The sequence below is a fragment of the Stegastes partitus genome, unplaced genomic scaffold (genome assembly GCF_000690725.1).
Source record: "Stegastes partitus isolate 25-593 unplaced genomic scaffold, Stegastes_partitus-1.0.2 Scaffold663, whole genome shotgun sequence".
In the NCBI taxonomy this organism is placed as follows: domain Eukaryota; kingdom Metazoa; phylum Chordata; class Actinopteri; family Pomacentridae; genus Stegastes; species Stegastes partitus.
In genome coordinates, this window is record NW_007578394.1 from 164,028 (window position 1) to 190,776 (window position 26,749).

Below are 26,749 nucleotides of genomic sequence, written 5' to 3' on the forward strand. Positions count from 1 at the left end.
TTGTAGTTTTTTTTTTTTTGAGTGTGTGTGTGTGTGTGTGTGTGGAGATGAGGGGAGACTGAGATGTGCTTCTTGCTTATCACGATTCACATCGAGCTTCCACCAGCTGAGGATGCTGCTGAACGGAGCAATTTGAAGGATCAGCTCCTCTCTACCCAAATCTTCTCTTTTTTTTTCTTCCCCTGAATGCGTTTCTCTCCATTCGGTTGGCATTTTTCTTCTTTTTTTTTTTTCTTCTTCTCTCTCTTAATATTTTGGGACACTACATGAGAGCCAATGCATTCCGGGTGCATTCCTGCTGCTGCTGCTGCTGCTGCTGCTGGCTGGGACTATGATTTATCAGCTTTGTTCTCATGACTGACTTGCGCTCGTTCAGTCGCGCCGAAACAGGAGCGAGCAGCCGTGAATCCTCCTTAACTTTCTCCAGCATCTTCGACGATTCCAGCTGCAGCAGGTACTTTGTGCACTTGAGGTGAGTGTGTTTTTTTGTCATCCTCCTGCCTCTCAGACACAAAGGAGACGCTTATTTTTTTAAAAATTCTGTCATTACTGAGGATCTAATCGGAGGAGGAGATGCTCGGGGACGCGTGGGAGAGGAGCTCCATCCCTCTTCCATATTCCTTGTCACAGCCTGTTGTTTTATTATTACTACTGCCTTTTTCTTTTATTTTTTAATTCCCAGTGCTCATCATCATCATTTTTTTTTTGTCAGTGAGACGTGTCAGCGAATACTAATTACTATCAGCCTCTTCATCATCATCCCCATCCTCCTCCTCCTCCTCCTCCTCCTTTTTAATTTTTTTTTTATTTATTGACTGCGTGCTTGAAGGGACTCCCCCAGAAATCAGTGTTATAAATAATGCCCGTATAGGTGTCACATATGAATCCAGGTTGCGTGTGAAGCCGGTTAAACCTGAGCCCTCCATTCATTCCAGCTGTGTGTAGGTGTCGAAGCAGCCATGTGGAGCAGAGAGAGCGCTTCTTTACTTCTCGTCTGCCTGCTGGCGCTCACAGCTCTCTGGAAAACCAGGTGAGTCTCCCTCTCCCTCTTTTTTTTTTTTTCATTTTGGAAGACGCCTCAAAGCCACTATAGCCTACATAAACCCTGGATCACACACTTTGTCTCTGGAGGGAGGGAGGTGGAGGGAAACCTGCTGCAGGTCTCTGTAGATAATCAGGAGGGTCAGTCCGGCCATAAAAATAGCCTGCAGGGCATGTGGGGGGAATTAGATTATCGCAGCTAAAATAGTGGCCTAGTCTTTAATTTTGATGCTTTCTACTATTTAAGTTAATTTTATTGTCATCAAATCGTCCCCTTTTTAATCAGAAAATGGGCCCAGACTGGTGACTAAATGCTGTTTCCTTTAAAGAATCTCGTGTGGAAATGTGTCTACCCCTGCACCTTTTGTTTTTTACCAAGGCTGCATGCTGTCTTATCCGAGGACATCTCACATTATCACATCAGGTGTGAAGGTGTCTCTTGATATGGGCCAGAGTGACAGATCAGGTCATCCAGCTGCTTACACCAGGGGGACTGTAGACAAAAGAAAAAAAGAAAAAAAAAAAAAGCAGGCAGTGTCAGAGGCACGAGAGGCGATTTAAATAAGGCCACTGAATTCCCCTCCGGGGCTCCAGGATCCCACTTACAGGCCTGCAGATTAGAAAAAAAGAAAAAACTTGACTGGGGCAAACAAATCTTCCATCTTATGGCCTGTAGACTGCTGATCGTTTGGCTTTGGTGGCGTTAATAGAAAAAGCATCATTAAATCAACAATACTGGACAATAAATTCATTTAATTTGGCTGCTTCAGTGTCAGGGTCTTGGTTTTGTTCATGTTGGTTTATTGTCATTGTCACACTGTCATGGCTTATAGGTACACAACATATAATGGAGTCGTTGTTGGTGACATTTGTGCTTTTTCGACAAAAAAAAACACATAAGTTAGAAAAAAAACTTTATTATTTTGCCAGATATTGCTCATAAAACAAAATTACAGGAGAAACGACAGACAGTACAGTGCCCTGTAGGAAAGCAATAAGATTCAAGTGTGCTACATTGCTGGAAATAAGTTAAATGAGCTGAAATAAGAAGTAAACTAACATGATAATTAAACATTGCATTTGAGCATAAATTAAAAGCATCTACATAATGGGAAGATAAACCTCCAGTTAGCATTAGCGCGTGGCTACGAGGCTAGTCACTCCACACGAGGCCTGTAGTAGTTTCTGACAAGTAAATCTAACAAAGTAAGATGTCGTTTCAGAGACATTACGTAAACAGACTGTTGACAGAACGAATGCTGCAACGCTGCTGCAATATGACCAATGAAACGGGCTAAATCAGGCATGTGAGCGGAGTGGAGATTCAAGCTGTAAATGTAAAAATAGATGCGACTTCTGTTCATATTTTAGGTGATCTTTCAGCATAGAAAGTGCCTTTTAATGTAAACTACCAATATAGAGGAAATAACTTATTTATATCAAACATAGCTTCCACTTTTTGAGTCGTGATCACCCCATTAGCATTTATTCACCGGTAGCAGCTAATGGTCGCTAAGTAGCTTTATCCCAAATAGTCTACGCAGTCAGTAGATGTGAACTATTACGCTTATTTGCATCTGTGTACATTTAATGTGGCTACGTCTTAAAAGAGAGAGTACGACTTAAAAGCTGAAAAAATCAAAGCTATGTGAAAAAACAATCCTGAATAGAAATCTATGGAAGAATTCCCAAAGATGGCGGTCGTGTGGCACATGTCCCGCCTCTCTCCTTAAACAGCCAATCGTCTGCTCCGTAAGAGCTAAACCAGGAAGCATCCGGCCAATCGTGTTGTTGCAGTTATGCTAGCATGGTTTTGTGAAACGGCGTACTACAAATGTAACCTGTAACCTTGTGCAGCAAACTTTTTAAGCAGTTTTAATCAAATTTGACTGATAATTTTATTAAAACAATCAGTTTTTGTGTCCCTGCAACCACTGAAATAGCAGTTATGACTCTACCGATTCACTTAGATAGGAGTCTGATCATGCTAGCCTTAAATGGAGACGTTAGCAAGATGGCTATCGAGTGGCGAAACTTGCCTTTAAGGATTTTAAGCATTCTTGATTTAGCTAAATCACCTGTATTGATTTTTTAAAAATGTATTTTTTTACAAAACAGACAAAAAACAGCAATTTTGCTGCTAGTTTCTTCGACTTCATTTCACCAAGCTAGCAGAAATCTTTTTCTTCAAGTGTCTTCGGCTTTACAGCAAGAATGATACAAGATGTGTAAAATAAGGCTTAAACACAATATAGTTGAGAAAAAAAATCATTTTATTGCTTTTGGGGTTCAGAAAACCACATTGTTGCTGAGTAGTAGCTGTAACTAGCTCGTAGCCCCACACGCTAGCATGCTAATGTTAGCACAAAACAATTAACAGTAATAATGATACCTTTATTTGTATATCGCAGTTTATACAGCAAGTGCAACGCAAGGGGCTTTACATCACAAAGAGAATAAAAGTAAGGGAAAAATAAAAACTAAAATAAATATAAAAGAATAGTAATAAAACATAAGATAATGAAGTGGCAGTGATTATCTTTTATTTGTTGTATGTACTGATTTTGTTCATTATCTAGCGCTGATGGACTTTAAAGTTTTGTATTGTTTTAAGTCTTGTATTTATTGTTTTGTGGTTGTTTTCTTTTTTTTTGTACTGATTAGCTGCTAGCTAACGCTTACTTTTAATTGTGCTCTTTCTCTGCAAAAATAAACAAAGAAATTCCCCAAAAATTATACATTAAAAAAATCCAATAAATTACACAAAACTATGTAAGAACTTCATAAATGCAATGCAAATTAAAAAGATAATATTTAGGTTTTATTTGAAACTGTGTAGTGAATCAGATGCTCTGATCTCCTCTGTTTCATAGATGAAGGCTGATGACAAAGAAATAACTTATAGTTGTGAATGCTTTTGAAAGTTTAAGCTACAAATTGGTTAAAACGAGGTTTCCTTCACATGCTAATGCAGATTTCTTGCTGATATAATTGATGCTCTTTTTGATGCAATGCTGCCAGAGTCTAATAATTTGCAGCATTACGTTGCTCTGAAATGTGATTTTTAAATGAGGCAAAGTATTGAGCTACAATAAGTAAACTAAGCGTAATATGAAAACAAGACGTGAAATGTTTCTAGTTCTGTAGGTTGTAATACCAATAAGTAATAATAAAAACATTCATCCAACAGTTTCTGTGATGCCATTTAAAGGAATTTGGTCCAGACAGACATACAAAATATATATACATTATTTTTGTATTTACTTTCCCACTGACTGCCTAAAGTGAAACATATCCACAACCTGAGGCTGTTACACCAGAGCTGTCGACGGCGGTGATGAAGTCGAGCTTTAATGCAGGACCTTATCTGAATTTATTTACCATGAATCTCTGCCCTGATTACATTTGCATATTCAGTTGTGTTTTGGCTCCAAGATCAGATGGCTTTCAAATGTTCTGCCTTGAACTGGGTCATCCATGTGGATGAGGAACGACGCGTGTGTGTGTGTGTGTGTGTGTGTGTGGGCATGTATGGCGTCTCCTCCAGATAACAATGACCGCTTTGCTTTCCATAAATCGAGCGTCTGAATCAAAATGCATTGAAAGCGTAATCAGATTTCTGTTTTGTTCAAGTGTCCCTCAGCTGGTCATGTTGTTATCGTGTGTCTGCCGACTAGATCAGTGAATGCCGACACCACATCTGATGCCTTTAAAACCAACATCACCCTGTTCACTCGCATCCTGGACAGCCTGTTGGATGGATATGACAACCGTCTGCGGCCTGGTCTTGGAGGTAAGGAAACGATGCGCCGCCGCCGCCGCCACTGGATGAGCAGATGTTTTCCTATTCAACATCTGTACGGTTCATCCAATCCAAGTGAATAATTGTTGTTATAAAACATCACATGTCTCTCTTTTTTATTTAACGGTTGATGGCTCATTTGAAGCGAGAACACTTCATTTAACATCAGCTTTTGTGGTACCGATAACCTTTGGCAGCAATCCCCTCAAGAATAAACTGACAAACACACTCTGTGCACAAAACATTTAGATTATATAACGCTCACTCCACTTCCTGGAAAGTAACAGCAGCCGAAGTGGCCACATTTAACCCTGCAGAGGGCCACGTCCTCGCTGGAGTTCGTTTGGAAAATTCCCACTAAATCTGTCCGACGCTGACGGACAGACACGAGGTGCCTGTAACAACGCTGTGAAGTTGACCTATGCTGCTGTGGTGCCGCGTTGTTTGTAAAGTCATGCCTGAAAGTGAGTGGTATGACAAATCTGGAGTGTTTTATACTGCATCAAGTATTTTTTTTATTTGAAGCATTATGATATTAAAACAAAGGGACGTACTGAAAACATTCAATAAATCCCAATAGTGCTGCTTTCAAGTTCAGGAATTCTTTTTAATTTTGGATAATTCTGCATAAATCTGGACCTAAACCATAAACAGATGTTGCACAAGTCCGAAAAGTCGATGATGAGAACCGAAAATATGATTAAAAACATATATATTTATTGCAAAAATGAACACTTATTAGTGCAGTGTTTTGGTGCTAGATGTTAATCAGGCAAATAGTTTGGTACAAAGAAAACATCCTTCATCTTAAAGGTCTGCCAGTGAATACACTCCACATACCATAGAAGGGTACGAAATATCAAAACGAAACACCAAATGGCTGTTTTCAGTCGTGTGCAGAAAATATGAATCAAAAATATATCAAAAAATGATTTACTCAGCCAAAATCTGAGGACAAGGATGATTAAAGCCTCTAAATTTACAATAAAACTTGTGCTTACAGGTTGCATATGTAGATTAATCTGCAATTACGATCAAGAATTACCCCCAAAAAACACAAAAAATATCTACGAGATGACATTAAACACAGCAAAGAGGAAAGATGAAGATCAGTTATACCAGTTAGGTTAGTTAACCCTACAGTAATACATTTTCTAAAGACTCTCCCCAGTCCAATATGTAGAAAAATGCAGCTTTCTTTAAAAAAAAAATAGATATGTACAGTGAATATCTAAGCTTTCAGAATGTTTGTAATATGTGTACGTATATAAGTGAACACAATCAAAAGGCTTGGTTTTTCTCTTTGTACCAAACTACTTTCCTAGAAAAGGTCCAAAACTTTGCACCAATAAATGTAATTTTGCAGGTCAGACGTTGTGCAAGAGTCTGAAATTCATTATATTATTAAAACAAAGGAACTTCTGGTGCATCTGTTTCATGAGGCAGGTGTGTAGGAGAGGGATCCAACAGCTCCAGTCCTGCACAATGTCTGTTTCTGCAAAAAATACATTTATTAGCGCGATGTTCTGGTGCAAAGTCTTTATCAGGCAAATAGTTTGGTACAAAGAGAGAAGCCATCTGAAACCACTGTGACTCCACCACCTATGAACTCACCAGGCCATAAGAAAGGTATGAAATATCAAAACAAGTCACCAGATGAGTGTTTTAAAGGGCTTCAAAAAGTAAGAATAATACATATTTACACAGCCAAAGGATTGCTTTAAGCCTCCCGTTCTCAAACAAACCTCGACTTCCAGGTTGCATATGGAGATGAACCTGCAACAGAAATGGAAAAAAACAACCCTAAACACACATTTCTATGAGATAGCATTAAACATAGCAAACAGGAACATGAACACAGTCCTAAAACATCACAGTGAGACATTTTCTGGAACCTCCTGAGTCCAATATTTAGAAAATATACAACATTTTATTAGTTTTCTTTCCAAAAAATGTATATATGCAGTCAGTAGCTTCCTGAATAAATGCAGAACATTATGTGTACATATAAATGTGAACACAATCAATAGGCTACAGATGAGGTTTTCTTTTTGAACCAAACTATTTGCTTGTTGAAGGTCCAGCGCCGTAACGTCAAGCTACTTGTGTTTTTGCAAGTTGGACGATGTCTGATTAAAATTCATTATAATACAAAAGCGTTTCATGTTGTGAGAGAAGTAAATTCACATATCAGACAAATTATTTACAAGATTTAAAAATCAAATAAGTTTTCCTTTTGGTGCACTTTGGTTAGTTTGGTAAGCTTCGGTCCATACAAGCCAAACAGACCTCCATATTCGTCGCCTCAGTCCGTGCAGACGGCAGCATCTCCAGTTTGCTATTTGAAGAGAACCACATCTTCTGCTTTGCGCTGCACTGCTCCTCTCCTCATCCTCACCTCTGCCATTATCCGCCATGTTTGGCATCTCATTTCCAGCTGGCCCCTCACCCCAAAGCTGAGCTCCTCCCTCAGGATTTGGTGCCATTTGAAATTCAAATTCCTGGGGCCATCAGCCCAGCCCAGGAGCTGCCATATGGGGAGCAGACCTCCTTTAGCTTGGCAGCGCTCAGACTGTTCAACTGGACCTACAGTAATGGTGCTGCTGGCTTGTTTACTCTGTAGGAAAAGCAGCAAAAAAAAAAATACATGGCCTGTTCGTGCCCTGTAGCTCAGGTACACAGTCAATTAGGGCATTTCAAGCATCCCTGACACACATAAAGCACATTTCCTGCAGAAATCTTTCGCAGAAGTTTTGTTTTTGCATTAATTTTTAGTGGGAAACTCCATCTAAATGAACAAGAACGCTCCGGTCGTGTTAAGACGATGTGAAATAAAACACTTGAATAAAACATCAAAACATAAATTAGATGCTTTCAAGGATGTCACGGTGCCGTGAGCGCGGACGTTTTTATCAGCCCCCAGCGGAAGCCAAAGTGCAGCTCCCATACTGTAGCCATTAACGTACAGACGGACCGACCGCATGGCCGTGCACAAGTTGGGTTAAAAACTGGAACATAGAAATGACATCAGATGCAATTTTCCACATCGCAGACACATTAGATCTGTATGTCTCATCTGTGGAGGGGGAAAGGAAAAAAAAAAAGAAAAAAAAACACAACACGTTAACGCTCGGCTGCGCTTTGGGTTATAACACATTTATAATGACTGAAAAGGAGCTTCATCACAGCTGCATGAGTGTGTGAACTCATACATACGGTACATTCAGGGATAAAGAGTCAGACCCTTTGACAGTTTTCATGGTTCAAGTGGCGTGCCACGAAAAAGGAAGAGAAAGAGGGAAAAAAAAAAACGAGGCCCGAGTCCCGATGAATCTAATGTACTCTTTCTCTGAATGAATCATCAAACATTCAGTCTCTCATGTAGAGCCTCACTGCACATGTTCACATATACAGAGCGTAGTGCAAAATTCATTCTTCCTCATAGTGGCTTTTTATAAAAATGTTTTTCAATTAGAGACCGCTACGTAGACCGCATCAGCCTCGAACCTCACCGACCACAGCCTCTAAAAGCCTTTTAAAAAAAGAAGCTGATGGCGTATCACACAATATCTTAGAAGATCTAAATCTATCCGATGCCGCGTCTTCACACGAGACGCCGTTGAAGCATTTTTTTTTACAGCTTCCGCCGATAATCAAATAGTAAAGATGGAAAAGATGAATCTAGGGCAGAGGTTTTCAAGATGAACCCACGTGTCCCCTTGGGGCTGCTGGAAGGTTTCAAGGGGGAGAAAAAAGAAAAAAAAAACAACAACTGTAATTGTTTCAACACTGAATGAATGATTGTGTGGGTTTAGGCGGCGTGTTGCTCTTGAATTTATTTATAGCCAAAACAACCGCGTTTGATGGTTAAACAGGCCTTTTTGCTTTGAGCAGCCATTTTTTTTCTCCTGACATATAGATAACTGGCTTTGACTAAACTGTAACTGCTCTAATCCTGATTTTATTTTCCCTACTTGTCATCTGTTTCAAGTGCTCTCTCACAAAGGCAGCGATGGGTTTGTGTCACTTGTGCTGAAGTCAGGCCAGGCTGCAGAGGGTGAATACAGAAAGCACAGTTGCTCCTACATCACCATTAGTGTGACTGCGAGGCAGCTCACTTCTGTTCATATTCACACTTCTGCCACTAATTTGTTTTCCACCCAAAAAAAAAAATAAAAAAAATTTGTCATCTCTCTACGCCGCCTTCGTGCTCGGAGCGATACCTCGGCTCTACCAGAGACGCTTTTAGAGCTGCACCAGACCAAATCGTTTTGTTTAGCTAAAAGAGAAAAGAGCCAAACTCGCTGATCGAGATGCCAAAAAGACATTTGTGCTGCTGTGAATGGTCATTTTAGCAAAAAAAGGAGTTGAACAAGCAAACCGTGAAGCATCCTGAGCCATCGCGGTGAGAGTCTCTAGAAAATGATGTTCCTATACAGCTGAATTAAAGTCTCAGCTGTGTTTTACGATCCTATATGTTCTCCTGTTGGTTTGTGAGGCAGCACAGATGCTTTTCTAATCAACCTGATTCTTTAGTTGGAAGCCAAAGAACAAACCAGAGAAATCTTCAGTTCTCAGTTGAGTTTGATTCAAGTGAGGCAGCGCTGGGATTCAGAGGGACATCATCTCATGTCCAGCTGAGTTTTTCTTCAGTTCCAGGTTCCAGATATCTTCTTGGGCTGGACCTGCCCCGAACATAGATAAGATTTGTACCCAGTTTAATTGGCCAGTTACCAATGGCGTGGACAGGCACGCCTCTTCCTTGACATTTGGTACGCTACACGTGTGGATGTTGTTGGTACGGCGTGTAGCTAAAGTAACAATCTGATAGAATAGAGGAGTTTCTGCTATCTCCAGGTGTGTGGACTGGTTCTCACCGGCCATATTGTCTTCAAGGACGTATGCTGGTGCTCAGTGAAAAATTCTGAATCATAAGCTCGGTGCAAAATGCAAACTCAGAATACTTAATAACTCGAAACTTAATTAATTATAAGAACCATAAGCTTCATGGAAACATACAGACTTAGAATGCATAATAGCTTGAAACATACCTAATTATAACAACAGCTTTCTCATTTGTTGTATTTGTCCTTTCAGCACATCAGTCATATGTTAGATGAGGCGAGAAGCTTCAAAAATATTGCTAAAGGACGTTTCTTTTTAACCCAAACCATGTAGTTTTTCCTCAATCTTACTAAGTACTTGTTTTGTTGCCTAAATCTAACCAAACAGCGAATGTGAACAGAACTTAAGAAATGTGAAACAATCATAGATTGTATAAAAGATGGACGTAGCTACCGTGACGTCACCCGTTGGTTTCTGCACTGAGAAAATGAAGCCAGGGTTTTGCTACTTCCTGGTTGACATCTTGGATTTTTGGAGCCAGTGACGCAAAAATCGTTGGAGGGAGGCGGAGCCATAGGAGCAGCGATTGGTCAGACGGATTGAGAGGCGGGCCCTCTCAATCCGGTAATCGGCAGCAGGTAGAGGAAGGCAGCAGTTTGGCACTAAGATAGTTAATTATCACACAACTGAGCTTTTCTGTGACGCCTTTTAGCATCTTTTAGCGAATAGTTTTGGTCTGACGTCCCACAACTGTGCAGTACAGTCACACTGCCCTCTTGCAAATATCCAATTTATCTCTTTACTAGTTCAATTGTTTATTATTTTTGTCGTTTGCACTGTATTGATATCGATTGTTTCATAAATGATAATCTTGGTGGCGCCAGCTTTCAAAAGCTAGCAATGCTAACAACATTGTAGCATCAAACACAACTCTGACAGCATTAGGCGTCAGGTGTGAAATAAATTAAAAGCGATAATTAACCTCCTCGGGTCTCTTTTGTGTGGCGGTAATCGGCAGCAGCCAGAGGAAGGCAGCAGTTTGGCACGTTTGCTAATTTATGTGCCGCTATTAAAACTCACAACAGTTTGTTCTGTGTATTCAAATGAGGCCGACAAAGATCTCATGTCTCTGAATTGATGTCATTTACACGGTCCAACGTTTGCTGTTTTTTTTTTTGTCTTGTTTCCTGATGCTTTTAATCTCCATCCAAACTGGCAAGAGTTAAGTTGACATTTGGATAGCTGCACAGTGGAATGCACAGTCCCTAACACAGGCAGGTTGTGTCTTACCAATTAAACACGGTTCAGCAGGCCCATCTGTACCAAATGATTCAGATTATATGAAAAGCACGTTTTTATGACTGTGCTCGCTGAATAAATGAACTTTAGGTATTGTCCTTGTTCCCATATCCTAGCGTCCTCGGGCGGTAAATGCACTCTTGATATTTTTAACTAGTAAACACGTATTTCCCCGGAGGGATGTGCTTTTCTAGGTTTGCTTCCTGAAAAAAAAAAAAAAATCTAGTTAGTTTTGCTTGTGAATCTGTTCCACTCGCACAATGCGAATGGACTGAGGCTGTCGTTGGGTGGTGCATTTGGTTTTTATATGTTGTTTATTTTTTATTCTTGTTGATACAGGGTTGTGATTTTTTTTATTTTTTATGGTGCAATATAACAAAAGTCACCTCCTGCACTTTATGCAGCAAATTACAACAAGCCTGCATTTATATACACCGTGTTCCTACAAAAAACAACCAATTCATCGACACCGGGGGGGGGAAGGGTATTTTAACGAGCAGCACATGCAATAAAAATAGAATTAGAGCAAATTTCAAACAAGAAAAAGACATGACCAACGACATTAGCAGTAAAAATCCAAAGTAACGGGGTCAGTTCTCACTTCAGTTTGCAGAATAAACGGAAAACGGCAATAAAAATGACAAAACTGTGAAAAAAAATGCAGCGAAACTTGATATTTAGAGCAAACAGCTTTCATCAAAACAATAAAGGTCGACCGTAAGACACTTGGGAAAACAGAAATAATATGTTTTATATGCAAACAGCTGATGAAACCACAGTCGTACTGAATATTAGCAGGATAAATATGTTTATATTCAACATTTATGGTCATGAGGGAATTTGCAGAAACAAATGGCTGATTGTTTCATTATTTACAGTATTAAACACTATTTAATTCACTGTGCTGTTGTGTCACAGTAAGTAAAGGATACTGCTCACTGGTATCCACCAGCACTAGAATATAATGTTGGGACTCAACAATTAAACATTTTGGGTCAATCTTTTTAAGTTAACGTCTTATAAAATTATGTTAAACCAACACAGGAATCGGCTTTTCCTTTAACAGATCAACTATTTGTAATTACCAGTATAATTATCTGAAATGATCCAGGTATGTTCAGATGGAGAGGGGACTTCAAAACCTGAACTCAAGACAAAATAAATGAGGTCATCAAACCAATTTCATAATTTACCTCAACTTGAGTTTAGTTTATCATCAACTAATGCAGAAATGTGAGTTTAAATAACACAGTATTGAGCTGTTACGATGTCGAAGCAACACTCGAAATAGTGCAGCTTTAAAAGTTTATGTAAACTAATAACTTAGATTCTATTTATTTTTTTTAAATCTTGCAACCATGCATTTAATTAACCCTTTCGACCCAATAGCCTGCTGTACCGGGCTGGCTTTACGACTCCTGTTCATCACTGCAGACCAGTATAGCGACTCCGGTACATGGCGACTTCCTGTTACATTCATTTTGATTGTGTATCAGTGAGATGTGAACAAGCGATTCAGTCATGAAATAAATCATACAAATGAAGTAAAATGACGTCATTTGACCCCAAAAATCACCAGAAAACGTGATTTTCACCACCTCGTTTCTGAAATGTTTATAATAAGTGATCACAACTAACTAATTACTAGACTGGCTGATGTATCACTACATAAGAACTGATAATTAATTGCATATATCCCTGGTAATTATGAAGTTTTATTTTTTATTCATATTTATTGTATTTTATTTTATTTTTTTTCTTTCTGTAGTTATTTTACTTTATTTTATTTTAAAATTTTCCTATTTCTGTTATTCCTGCAAATTCCTCCAACAGCCGGAACCAAATTCCTTGTATGTTGTGTGCCTACTTGGCCATTAAAGCTGATTCTGATTACCTTTTTCACACCTGTGTTTCACCTGTATGTATATGACAAGAGTAGACGTCCATATATTTAACCGTCAACTTGTCGACTTTTGATTGAAGCCAGATGTGTAATGATGTGAATTTACGAGTGATTAATCAAAACCACATCTGATCATGAATTTCAAGCCAAAGTTACTCAGTGTTGAAGTACAAGGAAAACACATTTGCTTAGTGTTGAAAGAGTTAAGTGGTGGAAAAAGCTGTACACAGTCCTAAAGTAGAACTTTTCCCATTGGTCTGGTTCAGGTGGTGAAATCAGAACGACAAATTTACACTTCAGGCAGTCTTCATTCATTCCTGTGAATTCATATTCTTCTCTGTGTTCTTATTGTTATTTGTTAATGAAGCTCTTGGTGGGTGGGTTTAATTATAAACTATGTTATATTGTGGGATCAGTTGAGCTTCTCACTGAACGTTCAGACAACACAACAAAACCCCAACATGCCATCTTGAGCCTTTAGACTATATCAAAGTACAATAAATGACAAAATGCACCATTCTCCACAACATTTAGTGTCAAAGACGAGTTTCTGCTGACACGGCGTTCCACGTGAGCCTCGACTAAATAAATAAATCAAAGTAACGGAGGCCTCTGTGTGCCGGAGTAGTAAAAAAAACAAACGATCCATTTCCATCAGCGGTAATTCACACGCCGTCGTCTGCTTTATATAAATAAATGCCCCCCGACCGTATGTATCCGTAAATGGGTTGAACTCAGCAGCCTGCCGCTACCTCTTGATTTACATCAGCTCATAAACGGCGACGCGCGCTTTATAAAGCAGCAGCCTGTGATTTACGGCCGACTTCCACCGTGTGAAGCAGGTGCTGATGAAGCGCTTACTGCTTCCCGCTGCTGCCTAAATGTGAGCAAAGTGGAAGAAAACGCGGCAAAAGAGGAACGTCTGGTCGTTTTTAAAGCGCCGGGTTTTGGTCGCCTGCGGTGAAACAAAACTGAAGTTTCTGGAAAAACGCCAACCGGGTTCTTCTTTCTGTGCGATTAAAGACGGAAACCCAGTCAGCGCTCCCGTGGCGGAGTAAACTGCAGCCTCCTCCGATGTAAACCACTTGTGTAATCTGTCTGGTTGAAAGGATGCGGCTCACCTTGCGATGCATGAGAGCACTTTACCCCGCGAGTAATCATGTCTTTAGATTGTACGCAAGGCGCTGTTTGCGGTGTAGAACAGAGAGTGGAGTAAAACGTGAAAGCTTTTTGAATTGACCAAGCATGAGAGATTGAGCCTCAGTAATTATTGAAGGAGACGGAGTGTAGAGAAAGCAAATGGACCTGATGCGGCAGCGCTGATGCAGTCCCACGTTATCACCTGATGGGGGGGAAACGTACGAGGCTTTTCCTATCCGACGCATCAGCACCAACATTTAGGACAGATTGTATAGAATCGTAGCTTTGGTGCAATAAATGTAATCCTACAAGAGCTGCCTTTAACTTACTGTAAAGGCAACTCTTAGGTGTGTGTAGTGGAGCTGAGTTCATTCATAACGTGGTTCTGTTTGAATAACGGTGGCAAACATACGGTGGCCCAGAAGTGTCACAACCAAACAAAAGCCACAACGCTACAAAATTAACCACAACACTACAAAATGACCCACAATGCTACATAATTAGCCGCAACACAACAAAACAAAAGCCATAACACAACACAGTAAGGTACAACACAACACAACAAGCCGCAACACGACAAAATTAACCACAACACAACCAAATTAACCACAACACTACAAAATAAGCCGCAACACAACACAACGGCTGCAATGCAAGTTGGTTTTTTTTTAGCCCGGAAGTTATACTGTGAAGTGTGCAACGCCACATGAAGTGGACAGAAGCCGGAGATTGATGGACACTATTTGCCATCAGTATTTTATTTACTTTCGAGTTGTTTCCAACAATCTCTGGCTTCTGCCCACTTCATGTGGCGTTGCGCACTTCACAGGATAACTTCCGTTGCAGCCGTTGTGTTGTGTTGTGGCTTATTTTGTAGTGTTGTGGTTAATTTTGTAGCATTGTGGTTAATTTTGTAGTGTTGTAGTTAATTTTGTAGCGTTGTGGCTTATTGTGTTGTGTTGTGTATTAAAAATGGCAAATGTATTACATTATCGGCCGTTGTTACGTTATCAGTTTCTACAAGTGGCAAACACAGACGGTAAAAGTCAGGAGGAGCTGCTGGGGTTCATATTAAAGAGTTGCGTTGGTATAAATCAAAGCAAACTGCACACAGAAACGCTACATGCACTCATAGTTTCATGTAAAATTCTTCGTAAACAGGCGGACAGTACTGATCCAGCCCACAAGGAGAAGATGCAGAGTATAAATTCACTAAACAGCTACAAAAAGAGCAGGAAAAAAAAAGTTTTATTCCACGAAAATGTACTAATTTTGCTTGAAGACAGTGAAAACTAACAGGAAAGCACCACATTAAAACAAAGCTTTTAACTTAAAACGTCTAAAACCAGTTAAAGAAAGTAAAAAGTTTTTTAAAAAAGTGTGTTTTCTTGTTGCGGTTCTTCTCTTTGAATGTTTTCTCCGTCTCCAGACAGGGTAACTGAGGTGAAGACAAACATCTACGTCACCAGCTTCGGACCAGTTTCAGACACAGACATGGTGAGTGCAAATCATTTATTGTTCGTCTCTAAACGCTCACGTTAAATCATAACGGCTGTAGAGAACAACGCGGCTGCCTGCTCGTGTTTAAAAGCTGCTTCCGTTTGGTTTTCATTACGGCTCCCCTTCACTCCATCGCTTTGTGTGTTTTCTCTCTACATGATACCGAAGTAGGACGAGTGTTCCTCAATGTGGCACGATGTCTATTCATCTGACAATTTTCATCTTATAAATTATTGAAAGTCTTCTTGGTATTCAAGTCACTCCTTTGTTTATCCTGGGCTTCCCTGTTTATCATTCGGAAACACGCACCCACCTTCGCATCATATCATCGGCCTCCCCTCTATTGTCGAGGACCCATTTTCCAAGTGATTGATCTATTGATTTAACAATTAAGAGGCTGGATGTTTATTGCGGTGGCCTCTGAAGGAAGCCACAAAGGCTCCTGGCTGAGCGTAAAACCACCGTTTACCAGCGTCTATGTGACACAGAATAATAAATCTAAAAAAAATAAAAAAGCCAAAAAATATTTGTTTGTCTTGTGGCGGAAATCCCAGATCCAGATCTTCCCCCACATCTGATCGACTAATTGGTCCAGAGGGTGATCTGTCCGCCTAATTTCAGCCAAAACAGTCCTGATGTCTCTTTAAAAATATCTAAACAGATGGACAGACAGACAGGAAAGCCTCGTTTTCCTTTCATTTCGCTGGCAGAGGTCATCAGCAGGGCTTCAGCTGCAGCCGTCGGAGCTCCAAACCTGAGAAACAGTTTGTAAAATCCACGGGGTGAAGTCATCGATGTACATTCAGGTTTCTAAAAACGTCATTACTTATTCATATGTAAAATGAACATATGGTCCCGCAAAATTAGGCGTAAGGCTAAAAATACATTATTTATTTCAGGCTCTGCTCTTGCACAGACAGATGTCTCATAAAAATGAGAAACATTCCCCTCTGATCTGATTGATTTATTCAGACACTGTGGAGCAATTCACATGATTGCTGAGGTGCCCACTTGTTGGAGGATTTGTAGGATTTATAGAAGGCCAACGCTAAGATATGAAACAGAAGATAATTAGACGAAGAAGTAAAAGGAGGAAGTTCTATGAGCAGCGGAAACACGAAGAGGAGACGAGCATGTCTGCATTTTGATTAATTAGATACAGATATGATCAGATAGAGGATCAAAATCTGAAGAATATAAACCATTCCTGCATTAAAATTAGTTTTCTACTTCCTGTACTTATTATTTTAGTAGGATTGTTTTGACAATGGATAGACTGTAAAAAAAATCAAAAATAAAATAAAATGTTTTAAAAAACTGCAAAAATCTGTCTGAACCTGGCTGTAGTTTTTAAATACATTAAATAATATTAGAATACTGTAACGTGTAAAAACTGTGGAAATGACAGCAGGAATTTGTCAAATTATATTTTTAGCTGATTTAAAATTTTTTTAAAACTTTATGGTTGGTCAAGTTGTAAATAATCCTTTTTCATTCTGATTTATTTGTTATTATCTGTAATTTGTTGTTGTTGTTGTTGTTGTTGTTGTTGTTTTAAAGAAAATTATGTAAAGTAGCAATTTAAAAAAATATTTACTAAACATTTTAAACATATTTTTTCTTTTCAAGATAAAAGGGATTAGGATTTTTTTTATTTTTACCACCACAATATTGCTGCTATATTGGTTATGAAATGAAATGAAAAATACTTTATTTATCCCAGAAGGGAAATTCAATTATACCTTTTTCTTTATTTTTTTAAAAATGATTATAAATAAATACATAAATAATATAAATATCAGTAATCGGTCTCCATGATTACCAATGATAAAAACAAAAAAAGAAGCAAAACAAATCAGTCCTCCTCTAGTTTGAGTCATTATATTCAGTCAATAATTCACATTTGGGAGTATTTTAAAACATCACACTGGTGAATGTGGGACTGACCTGAAATAAACTGCAGCGTTCACAGTCACGCACTGTAACACAGTCACACGAAGAGCTGCACTCATGGGTTTTAAATCAGATTTAGAGATCTATGGCAAAGAGAAAAACTTTGAAAATCTCTAAATTATCAGGATTGTTTTTGAGGAAAATCACAGCTGATAAAAAACAAGTTCCTGCTTGACTGTGACACTGATGGCAGCTCAGGTTTATTACTGCTGATGGATGGATGAGGTGCCAAATGTAAAAAGAAACGTAATGTGAAAAATACAGAGTGTAAAAAAAATACATATACAGAGTGCAAAACGGTGAAATGAAGTTTAATGTAAAAATTAAACAGTGTGTAAAAAATATAGTGTTTAAAATAGAAATTCAAATTAAAAATGATAGTTTACAAAATATGCTCTGTGTAAAATGTAAAAACAAAAGTAAAAAATAATTTAGTGTGCAAAAATATACCGTGGGCCAAATATAACAAGAAATGATTTACAAATTAATGTAAAAAAAAAAAAAAAACATACAATAGGGAAATACATTTTAAAGATTACACAGTGTAATAAAATGTAAATATACAATAATAATAATAAACAGTGTGCAGACAAGTCTTGCATATATGCATGTGGTAGTTACAGGTATTTGTTGTAACATTACTTCAAAATGACCAAAACTACAGAAGCGCCACCTGAGCTGTAACGAAGCAGAATCGTTTTTCTTAGACCCTGAAAGAATTACACCAGACCAGGTTTCAGGAGACAGTTTCTGCGTCCAAAGATCTAAATGTCATGAGGCTTTTCAAGTGTGACGAGAAAAACAAAACTGTGGAGGACTTAATCTCTCTCTGCTTCTCGCCGTCGCCTGCTGAGTGTGAATCACACAAACCCTCACGCGGACACACATTTCACAGTGCAGCGCTTTCTGCCCTAAATCCTTTCCTTGTGTGCGGTTTCTTTTGACAACAGAGGATTGTAGGTCAAAGGGGTTGTCTCGGCCTCAGAGCCGGCTCAGGAAAACACCGAGTCGGGGAGCCGCGAGGGCCTCACCTTGATGGAGCTTTGACAAACAGAGAAAGCCTTAAGTGGGCAGGTTTTAAAGTGGCAGGTGAAGTCAGCTGTGAAGGAACCTGTGGGCTCCCGTAAAACACTGGAGAGGAGAGTGCACTGTGTTTTAGTTCACGTCCGCTCAGCAGGATGGGACTCATTGTTATAAAAACATGATTTATGTGTAGGACTCCTCCCCTTTCTGCAGGATTGACGGCTGGATCACTGGACACGATGCTAGCTCACTATAGTTTATTAGTTTATTAGTAGCATCATATGTAGCATTTGGTTTCATGTGCGATATGTAATATTTTCTCATTCAAGATTTCATTTTTATTTGCAACTTTTTGATCACATGTGCAGTATTTCACCTTCATGAACATCATCGTCCATACATGTGCAATATCATAATCTATTGATGAGTGATGTCCCTGATTATTATCTCTGTATGACCAGCGTTCACTGTTCTGTTCTAGCCTTGTTTTAGCTCACAGTAGCGTATCTTACTTCTATGTTATTTTGCTTTTTACCTTTTAGGCATCGCATTTCTTATTTTATGTCATTTGTTTATCTGATAAATATTGGCACAAGAGTTTCCTGTAGAATTGATAAAGTCGTATCTTATCGTATCTTTCGTATTGTATCTTATCTTATTATATCTTATCCTATTGTATCTCATCGTATCTTTCATATCTTATTGTATCTTTTTTATCTTATTGTATCTTTCATATCTTTCGTATCTTATCTTATTGTACCTTATTGTATCTTTCCTATTTTATCGTATCGTATCTTATGTATCTTTCGTATCTAATTGTATTTTATCTTAGTGTATCTTTTGTATCTTATTGTATCTTTTTTATCTCATCATATCTTTCATATCTAGTGTTCTTGTATCTTATCGTATCTTTCGCATCTAATTGTATCTAATCGCATCTTATCTTATTATATCTTACTTCATCTTATTGTATCTAATCGTATCATATATTATTGTATGTTATTGTATCTTATCATATCTAATAGCATCTTTTGTATCTTATCTTATTGTATCTTATAGTATCTTAACTTATTGTATCTTATCAAATTTTATCTTATTGTATCTTACAGAATATTTTGTATCTTATTGTATCTTAAATTATTGTATTCATCAGGTGTTGTATTATCTTACAAATAAAATAATAAAGTCCATTTCCTTTGTCCTCAGGAGTACACTATAGATGTTTTCTTCCGGCAAACCTGGAAGGACGAGCGGTTGAAATTTCACGGGCCGATGAATATCCTGCCGCTCAACAACCTGATGGCGAGTAAGATCTGGACTCCAGACACCTTCTTCCACAACGGGAAGAAGTCTGTGGCTCACAACATGACGATGCCCAACAAGCTGCTGAGAATCAAAGACGACGGCACGCTGCTGTACACCATGAGGTAACTCATTCCACCGGAGCGCGTCTGAAGGAAAACGTCATGCAGTTGTTCTTGTGACTGAGATGAAACGAAAGGCATTGTTTTGGAAAATACACCAGTTTGCTGTTTTTGGTGGGAGTTAGCCAAGAATATCGATGCCATTCTCATGTCTGTAAACCAAATGTGAAGCTACTACCAGCAGCTTGTTAGCTTCATAATCTGGCACGTACGGTGTAGCCAGATTGCTCCGATGCTTTCGAGCCTGAAAACTGCTCAGAAACACCCAAATTTGATTTTAAAAAGAAATGCCCAAATCCTATCTATCATTAAAAAAATCCGAATTAACTCACTGAAACAAGCTCCAGTGTTGCTATTCATCACAACTTTTCATTATGGCGTAACACAACACTACTAGTAGGCTAAAACTGTGTTAAAATGCAGACAGGAGGCCACATCGTACAATGCAAATAAACTGTTTTTAGTGCAGGCGGTAAAGGGACACCTCAAAAAAGCCTTGACAGTAACTCAGCTTATATTTGCAGAAAGGAAGACGGAGAAACAAGCACAAACAGAGAATTCCTTCATTCTTATGGCATCAAAAAGCCAAACAAATGTTGTAATGTTGTGAGCACAGAGGTTATTATAACAGATAGAGACGTGCAGAAACACTACAGCTTGTGTGCTAACGGGGTAATCCACGGTGCTAATGATGCTAACTCATATCTCGTATTAGCAGAATGAACAAAAACTCAAAGTGTCAAAGTTGTACTGTGCTGATTTTTTTTATTTTTCACCTTGTTTTTAATATGCTAGAAGCCTACAGGAGGCCTTTCTGTGTCATTATTCTACTTCTGAATCATTCTCTGGTTTAAAAAAAATGTGTTCTGTGGCTAAATTACCGTAATTTCCGGATGATTGTGCGCACCTGAATATAAGCCGCACCCACTAACTTCAAAAAGAAAACAAGTTTTGTACATATACAGGCTGTACTCGTCTATGTAACATGAGATATTTACACAGAATTTTTTTTTAAAAACTTTTAATTAAATACGTACCAGTAACATACACAAATAAATAAATGCTTTTTCCCCAACAGTGCCTGTAACACGACTGGTTAAGAAAATAAAAACTACAGCAGCCTACCAGGAAAAGTTATTGATCGCTATCTTCATCTTCCTCCTGCACTAAAACCACTAAAGTCTTCAGTGTCGGAGTTGAACAGCCTCAGAATCACTTCCTCAGTCTCTCTTTCGTTGTCGCTCTCAATGTCACTTTTGTTTCGAGGCAAATTTGTGAAAATCGTAAAAATCCATAAATTAGCCGCGTCATTGTTTAAGCGGCAGTGTTCAAAGCGTGTAAAAAAAAGTAGCGACTTATAGTCCGGAACTTACGGTAATCCAATATTACAGCGTCCAACCTTCACAGTAGGTGAGCTGGTTTGCTGCAGCTGGGATTATTTTCCAGGGAAATAAACCTACTAAATATGTACCTTTGATATACAGAGATGTATTTTTTTAAGCTTTAATTGATGACTGAAGGAGGACTTTATTATACTTTCCAAACCAGTATAGCTCATAGTAAACCAGTCCATTTGCTCAAGCCCATTTTTCCCAACCTAAAACCTCCCAGTTGGGCAGAAATCGACTTAATCTAGCAACAATGGGCGTGTAGCCCTGCTTAAAACCACCTCTTGGGATTTTTACACCGTGTTTTTTGTACAAATGAAACCAAAAAATTAACTAGCGAGCTTCGGACTCGCTAGAAGATGCACGTTGTCACCTTTCGGAGAACCGGCTGTTTTCTTGTTTTACCGTCTTTATGCTAAGTTGCTGCCTGTAGGTTCATATTTACTGCACAGACATGAGAGTGATATCGCAGCTAACTCTCTGCAAGAAAGTGAATAATCCCGAAATGTTGGGACTGTTTCTTTAAGAGACGCAACAACCGAGTAGCAACACAGAATCCCATTTGTTCAAACGTACTCTTCATGCATCCCGTTTTTATGCAGCGTAGCTTCTTTTTGTCACCATTCGTTTGGAGAAAACTCAATTTGAACGATAAAACATTGTGAGATATTTTTATTTTTTTTGCAGTGGTTGAATAATGTTTTAATAATAGCTCATGCAGTGCAGGTTCTTATCACGTAGCCGATCTGGACACACGCTAGCCTTTTGATTTCTGCTGGTCTCTTGTTTACTTTGCTGATTACTGTTAAGATGAATTATTGTTTTTGTTTCAAGGCATTACAGATGGGAAGCGTCTTGAATAGTGCATGAGGCTTGTGAGGGTTTTTTTTTATTTCTTTTTTTTTGACATGGTGCCTAATCTGTGCTGTTTACTTTTCATGCATTTGCAAAGTCTCCTTAATTTTCTGTGGATTGGATGCAGGTTAACTGTGCATGCAGAGTGCCCAATGCATCTGGAGGATTTCCCCATGGACTTTCATTCCTGTCCACTAAAATTTGGCAGCTGTGAGTAACTCTGATGATGATAGTGCCTGAGGGAACTTAAAGTAAAAATGCTACTTTCTGTTTTTGTTTTTCTTCTTCTTCTTCTTCTTCTCCTCACTGGTTCTTTGGCAAGAAGAGCCGCCTAAGAACCGAGTGAAGCTGGAGTGCATGGCTCAGTTTTCTGGCAGCGGCCCTACAAAAAAAATGTTTTATCACAATATGCATTTAAACACATATAGAAGAAGTTACAGATGAAGGAGTGGGATTGTCGCTGGGAAATATAGGCGGGAACGGACTCATCCAAATATTTTTCTTTTGGGAATCTCTTTTATTGCCATGGCTTCTTTACATTTGGATGATTTTTTTTTTGCTTTAAGCTGTTTGTTTAAAAGCAAGGGATTATCAATTAATTCATATGAGAGCATCAGAACATGCTTGGTCATGTCTGAAATGCCTTGACTTCTCCTGTAAATCCAGCATCCCGTCTGCTTTCAAGCCCATTTCTATGGTGACCTACAGTATTTCACATTAATCTCTCGCCTCGTTTGCCGCCCTGATGCAACAATAACAGGCGATTGCACGACACGATTGGCAGAATATTTCAATTATTGAATATGTCGAGGCAAAAAATATGAAAAAAATCTTGTTTTTTTTCTTTTTTAATTTCATCAAACATTCATAGGTTTGGCAGCTTTCACGTTTTATATTCCGCGTACGCTGTAACTGATTGAAAAGGGCAAATGTCACTGTGCATCGATTGCTTGTTGGTGTTTTACAAATGACATCTTCAACCACTGAGAGATTTTTCTTTCTCTCTGCAGTAGTTTTTCTTTTCTTTTCTAGACACCCAGCATCAAACACAATGTAGTGGCAGGGTAGTGGGGTGGTGGTGGGGGGCTTTTCATTTGGGTCACTGAAATAATTTCTCGAAAAATCATCAATAGCTGCGACTGCCCCAGATTTATCCCCTATGGGTTTTATCCTCTTCCCTTCTTTTAGATGCCTACACAATCTCAGAAGTGACTTACGCTTGGACTAGAAATGCCTCCGACTCCGTTGTGGTGGAAGGAGAAAGCTCTCGGCTGAACCAGTACGACCTGCTCGGACAAACGGTCGGACAGGAAACCATCAAATCGAGCACAGGTAAGCTTTTGTGGAGGTCTAGTGGAAGTTGTAGAGTGAATTAAATCCACTTTGCGACTCCCGCTGCCCCTCCATCCCGAGCAGAAAATGTTCCTCCGGCTTACAAAAATGTCTCAGATATGGGAAAGAAAGCGTGCATTTTCCAATAGTAGGAAATAATGAACACTTCAACAGTCAAGTTTGGCCACGTAGCTGCCAGCTGGCAGGCGGCACGACCTGGATGTTTAATAGCTGCTTCTAATACACCCTTTAGCGACGACATCTGAAAGCTGTAATGACATCTATTGGCTGGATTAGTTTTGTGGAATCAGCAACCTAAATATCTTTATCTCACTTCCAAAGTGTGTGAGTGTGAAAATCAAACTGTGATTTTGTGCTGGTTTGGGTGGATGTCGAGCTCGTCCACCTCCTACATGTTGCAGGAGGCGGCCGTAAGCTCGCTGTGAAACGCTCGCTAAGTTTTGTGTTTTTTGTTTTTTTTGTGTTACTCACTTTATTTGGCTTGAAAAACGCAGAGAAATGTTTGTTCTGGCTTCCTCTGCACGACAGAGATTCGACAACACGGGGATTTGGCATTCATGCATCTTGAATTCCTTTTGCTTTGTTCCTTATTTCGTTAATCTGTGCTTAGAACGGGTTGGGGACCCGAAAGCAGCGTGACAGGTGAGCTGTTGCCGAGACGAGCCTTTATACTTCATAAACCCCCCTCTTTTTGGGAGAACAAAGATGGGCAGGCTTTTATACGCGCCGCCGTTTTCTTCTGTTTGTTTGACTGTCAATACAACCTGAGATGTCATACGCTGATGCAGACGTACGGGAGAACATCTGTTTTAGCTGTCAGAGATACTAACAGAGGAGCTCCGGGGAAAAAACAACGCCTGCTGCGTCCTTCAGGAATTCTAAGTATCTCGTGTTAGTACCCAAAGACACAGGAGTTCCCCGCTGAAGTGCAGCGACGCATGAAATTATGAAGAAAATCTATGTTTTGTGCCCAGGAAGTGAATAACTTGTCGAGCGAAAATGGGGCATTTCAGTCAAACGGACCTGCAGGAGACATTAGCAAGTGAATCAAACGGTGACAGGCTCGTTAGTGGACGGAATAATTAAGGCTGCTTCAGTCTGGAGTTTGAAAACACGGACTTGAAGCGAAAAGCGGCAGATAGAAGTTTTTAAAACGTGGATGGAAAGTGAAGCAGGTAGAATGTTTTACAGACTAATTTGGAGCATGTATATTTATTGGTGATGTCACATTAACTTTACATGTACACATTAGACAGAAAACGGGTCATAAGGCTTGAGTGACTGGATGCAGGAATGTGAAGGAAGAGGTACAAACAAAAAACTCAAATCCTCATAGCGATAGACTGAATATAACACATGGACTCTGTGCCGTCACTCATGAGTTTGTCAACTAGCCTCAAGTTTGACATTTGGCCTTTGCCACATGTCAATCACAAGAAACAAACCAAACTTTCTACATGTATTTTCCTCTAAATGAGACCAGAATCTATAAAATAAACTTCATGCTGTGTTTAGGAAGACTTCAAACTAGTGAATGCGACCACAAACTCGTTATCAAAATGTTTACTGAGGTGACAAATTAAATGAGAATTAAGCTCACTTTCTCATAGACTTCTATAGAACCAGCCAGCAGGAGTCGCCCCCTGCTGGTTGTTAGAAAGAACGCAGGCTCAAGGCACTAATGCGTTTGCGTCACTTTTCAAACCCAGCGGCTACATCCAGCTTTTATATACAGTCTATAGTCAAAGCTTAGCAGCTGAACTCGACCCCGGGCGGCGCTGCAGTTCTGTCAAGCTTTGTATTTCACGAGATATGAAGACAATGTGCTTGGGGGCCTATAAGAGACTCTTAAAGAGTCTGGAGGAGCTGTACTCTTTGTAGTCTTACCATAAATACGAGATACATTTTTCTGCTCACTGCTAACTAGCTTAACAATGCTAACAGAAATCTCACTAAGCATCAAAGAGCAGCTTGCAGGTTGAATTTTTCCACTTAATTTCTACCTAATTGTTGTTGAAATGACTGTTTGAAAAGTGTGATATTAAATGTTTTATCCCACATAGAGGAAAAAATGTAAATGAAGAAGTTAGCTTTTTTAGAAAACACATTAGATCACATGAGGATGTCGTCCATGCATCAGTGCGCTGTGCAGTAGTTGGTGGTAGTTCTGGTGATTTAAATAGATGACGTTTTTCTGTGCCGGGATGGGTTTTGTACAGATGAAAACACGTCACTGCTGCACCTGTAAAGAGAAAGTTGTTGTGTTGTGTTGCTGGGCTTATTGTAGGGGGACAAGATGGAGGTCTAGACGGGATGTTTAAGCCACAGTGTGTGAGACTGAAACCTGATGCTGGTACTTCAGTGCAAACAGCTGCTTACATTCGACCATCAGCAGCAGGTTGGGATGCTGCAGGAGGAGCCGTGGTTACAGATCCATGAGCCTGACTAACATGCAGACTGTTTTCATTTATGTTGACAGACTTGTAATGTAGTCAGCTCTCTCTAAACTTCTATGAGCCGATACTAGTGGTGTTACGTCCTGACATGTGATTGTGTGCATAAAAATGAGTTTCTTCTTCTCATCCCCGCCTGTTCCTGGTCCCTGTGACACATAATTGAAAACCTGTGGTCCATCACACATATGTAGATATACATTTTTGATTTCTTCAGTGTCAAAACTACTGTCATCATCCACATTTCTTTTTGCTAAACTCAGCTTAGCTTGGCTGCTACTCCTTTTGTGACATCACAAGTTTGATATAAAACAACTCTAAATATTATCTTAGTGCACATATAGACATCCATCCACCATCCATTATCTATACACCGCTTAATCCTCACTAGGGTCGTGGGGGGCTGGAGTCTATCCCAGCTGACTCAGGGTGAAGGCAGGTTCACCTGGACAGGTCACCAGTCTATCACAGGGCTACACTTAGAGACAGACAACCAAGCACACTCACATTCACACCTACGGACAATTAAGAATCACCAATTAACCTCAACATGTTTTTGGACTGTGTGGGAGGAAGCCGGAGAACCCGGAGAGAACCCACACTGCACGGGGAGAACATGGAGACTCCACGCAGAAAGATCCCATTGCCCCCACAGGGACGCGAACCAGCGCCAAAATATATACATATTTTATTTTACAAAAATATAGCTTCTGCTTCGTTTTCCTACACAATAAGTCAGAGGGGTCACCAGCTTGCATGTTCCTCTTTAA

The 26,749-nt window shown here is 39.4% G+C and overlaps 1 protein-coding gene across 1 annotated transcript in view; it reads left to right on the forward strand.

The window, feature by feature from the left end:
- The first annotated feature begins 959 nt into the window (after nucleotides 1-959).
- Nucleotides 960-26,749, forward strand: part of gabra2b (gamma-aminobutyric acid type A receptor subunit alpha2b) — a 41,273-nt gene continuing 15,483 nt past the window's right edge. Inside the window, exons 1-6 of the mRNA XM_008290268.1 lie at nucleotides 960-1,030; nucleotides 4,719-4,834; nucleotides 15,460-15,527; nucleotides 19,713-19,933; nucleotides 22,301-22,383; nucleotides 23,362-23,505. Of these exons, the coding sequence (XP_008288490.1) occupies nucleotides 960-1,030; nucleotides 4,719-4,834; nucleotides 15,460-15,527; nucleotides 19,713-19,933; nucleotides 22,301-22,383; nucleotides 23,362-23,505 (703 nt within the window). The remainder of the gene's footprint in view (nucleotides 1,031-4,718; nucleotides 4,835-15,459; nucleotides 15,528-19,712; nucleotides 19,934-22,300; nucleotides 22,384-23,361; nucleotides 23,506-26,749) is intronic.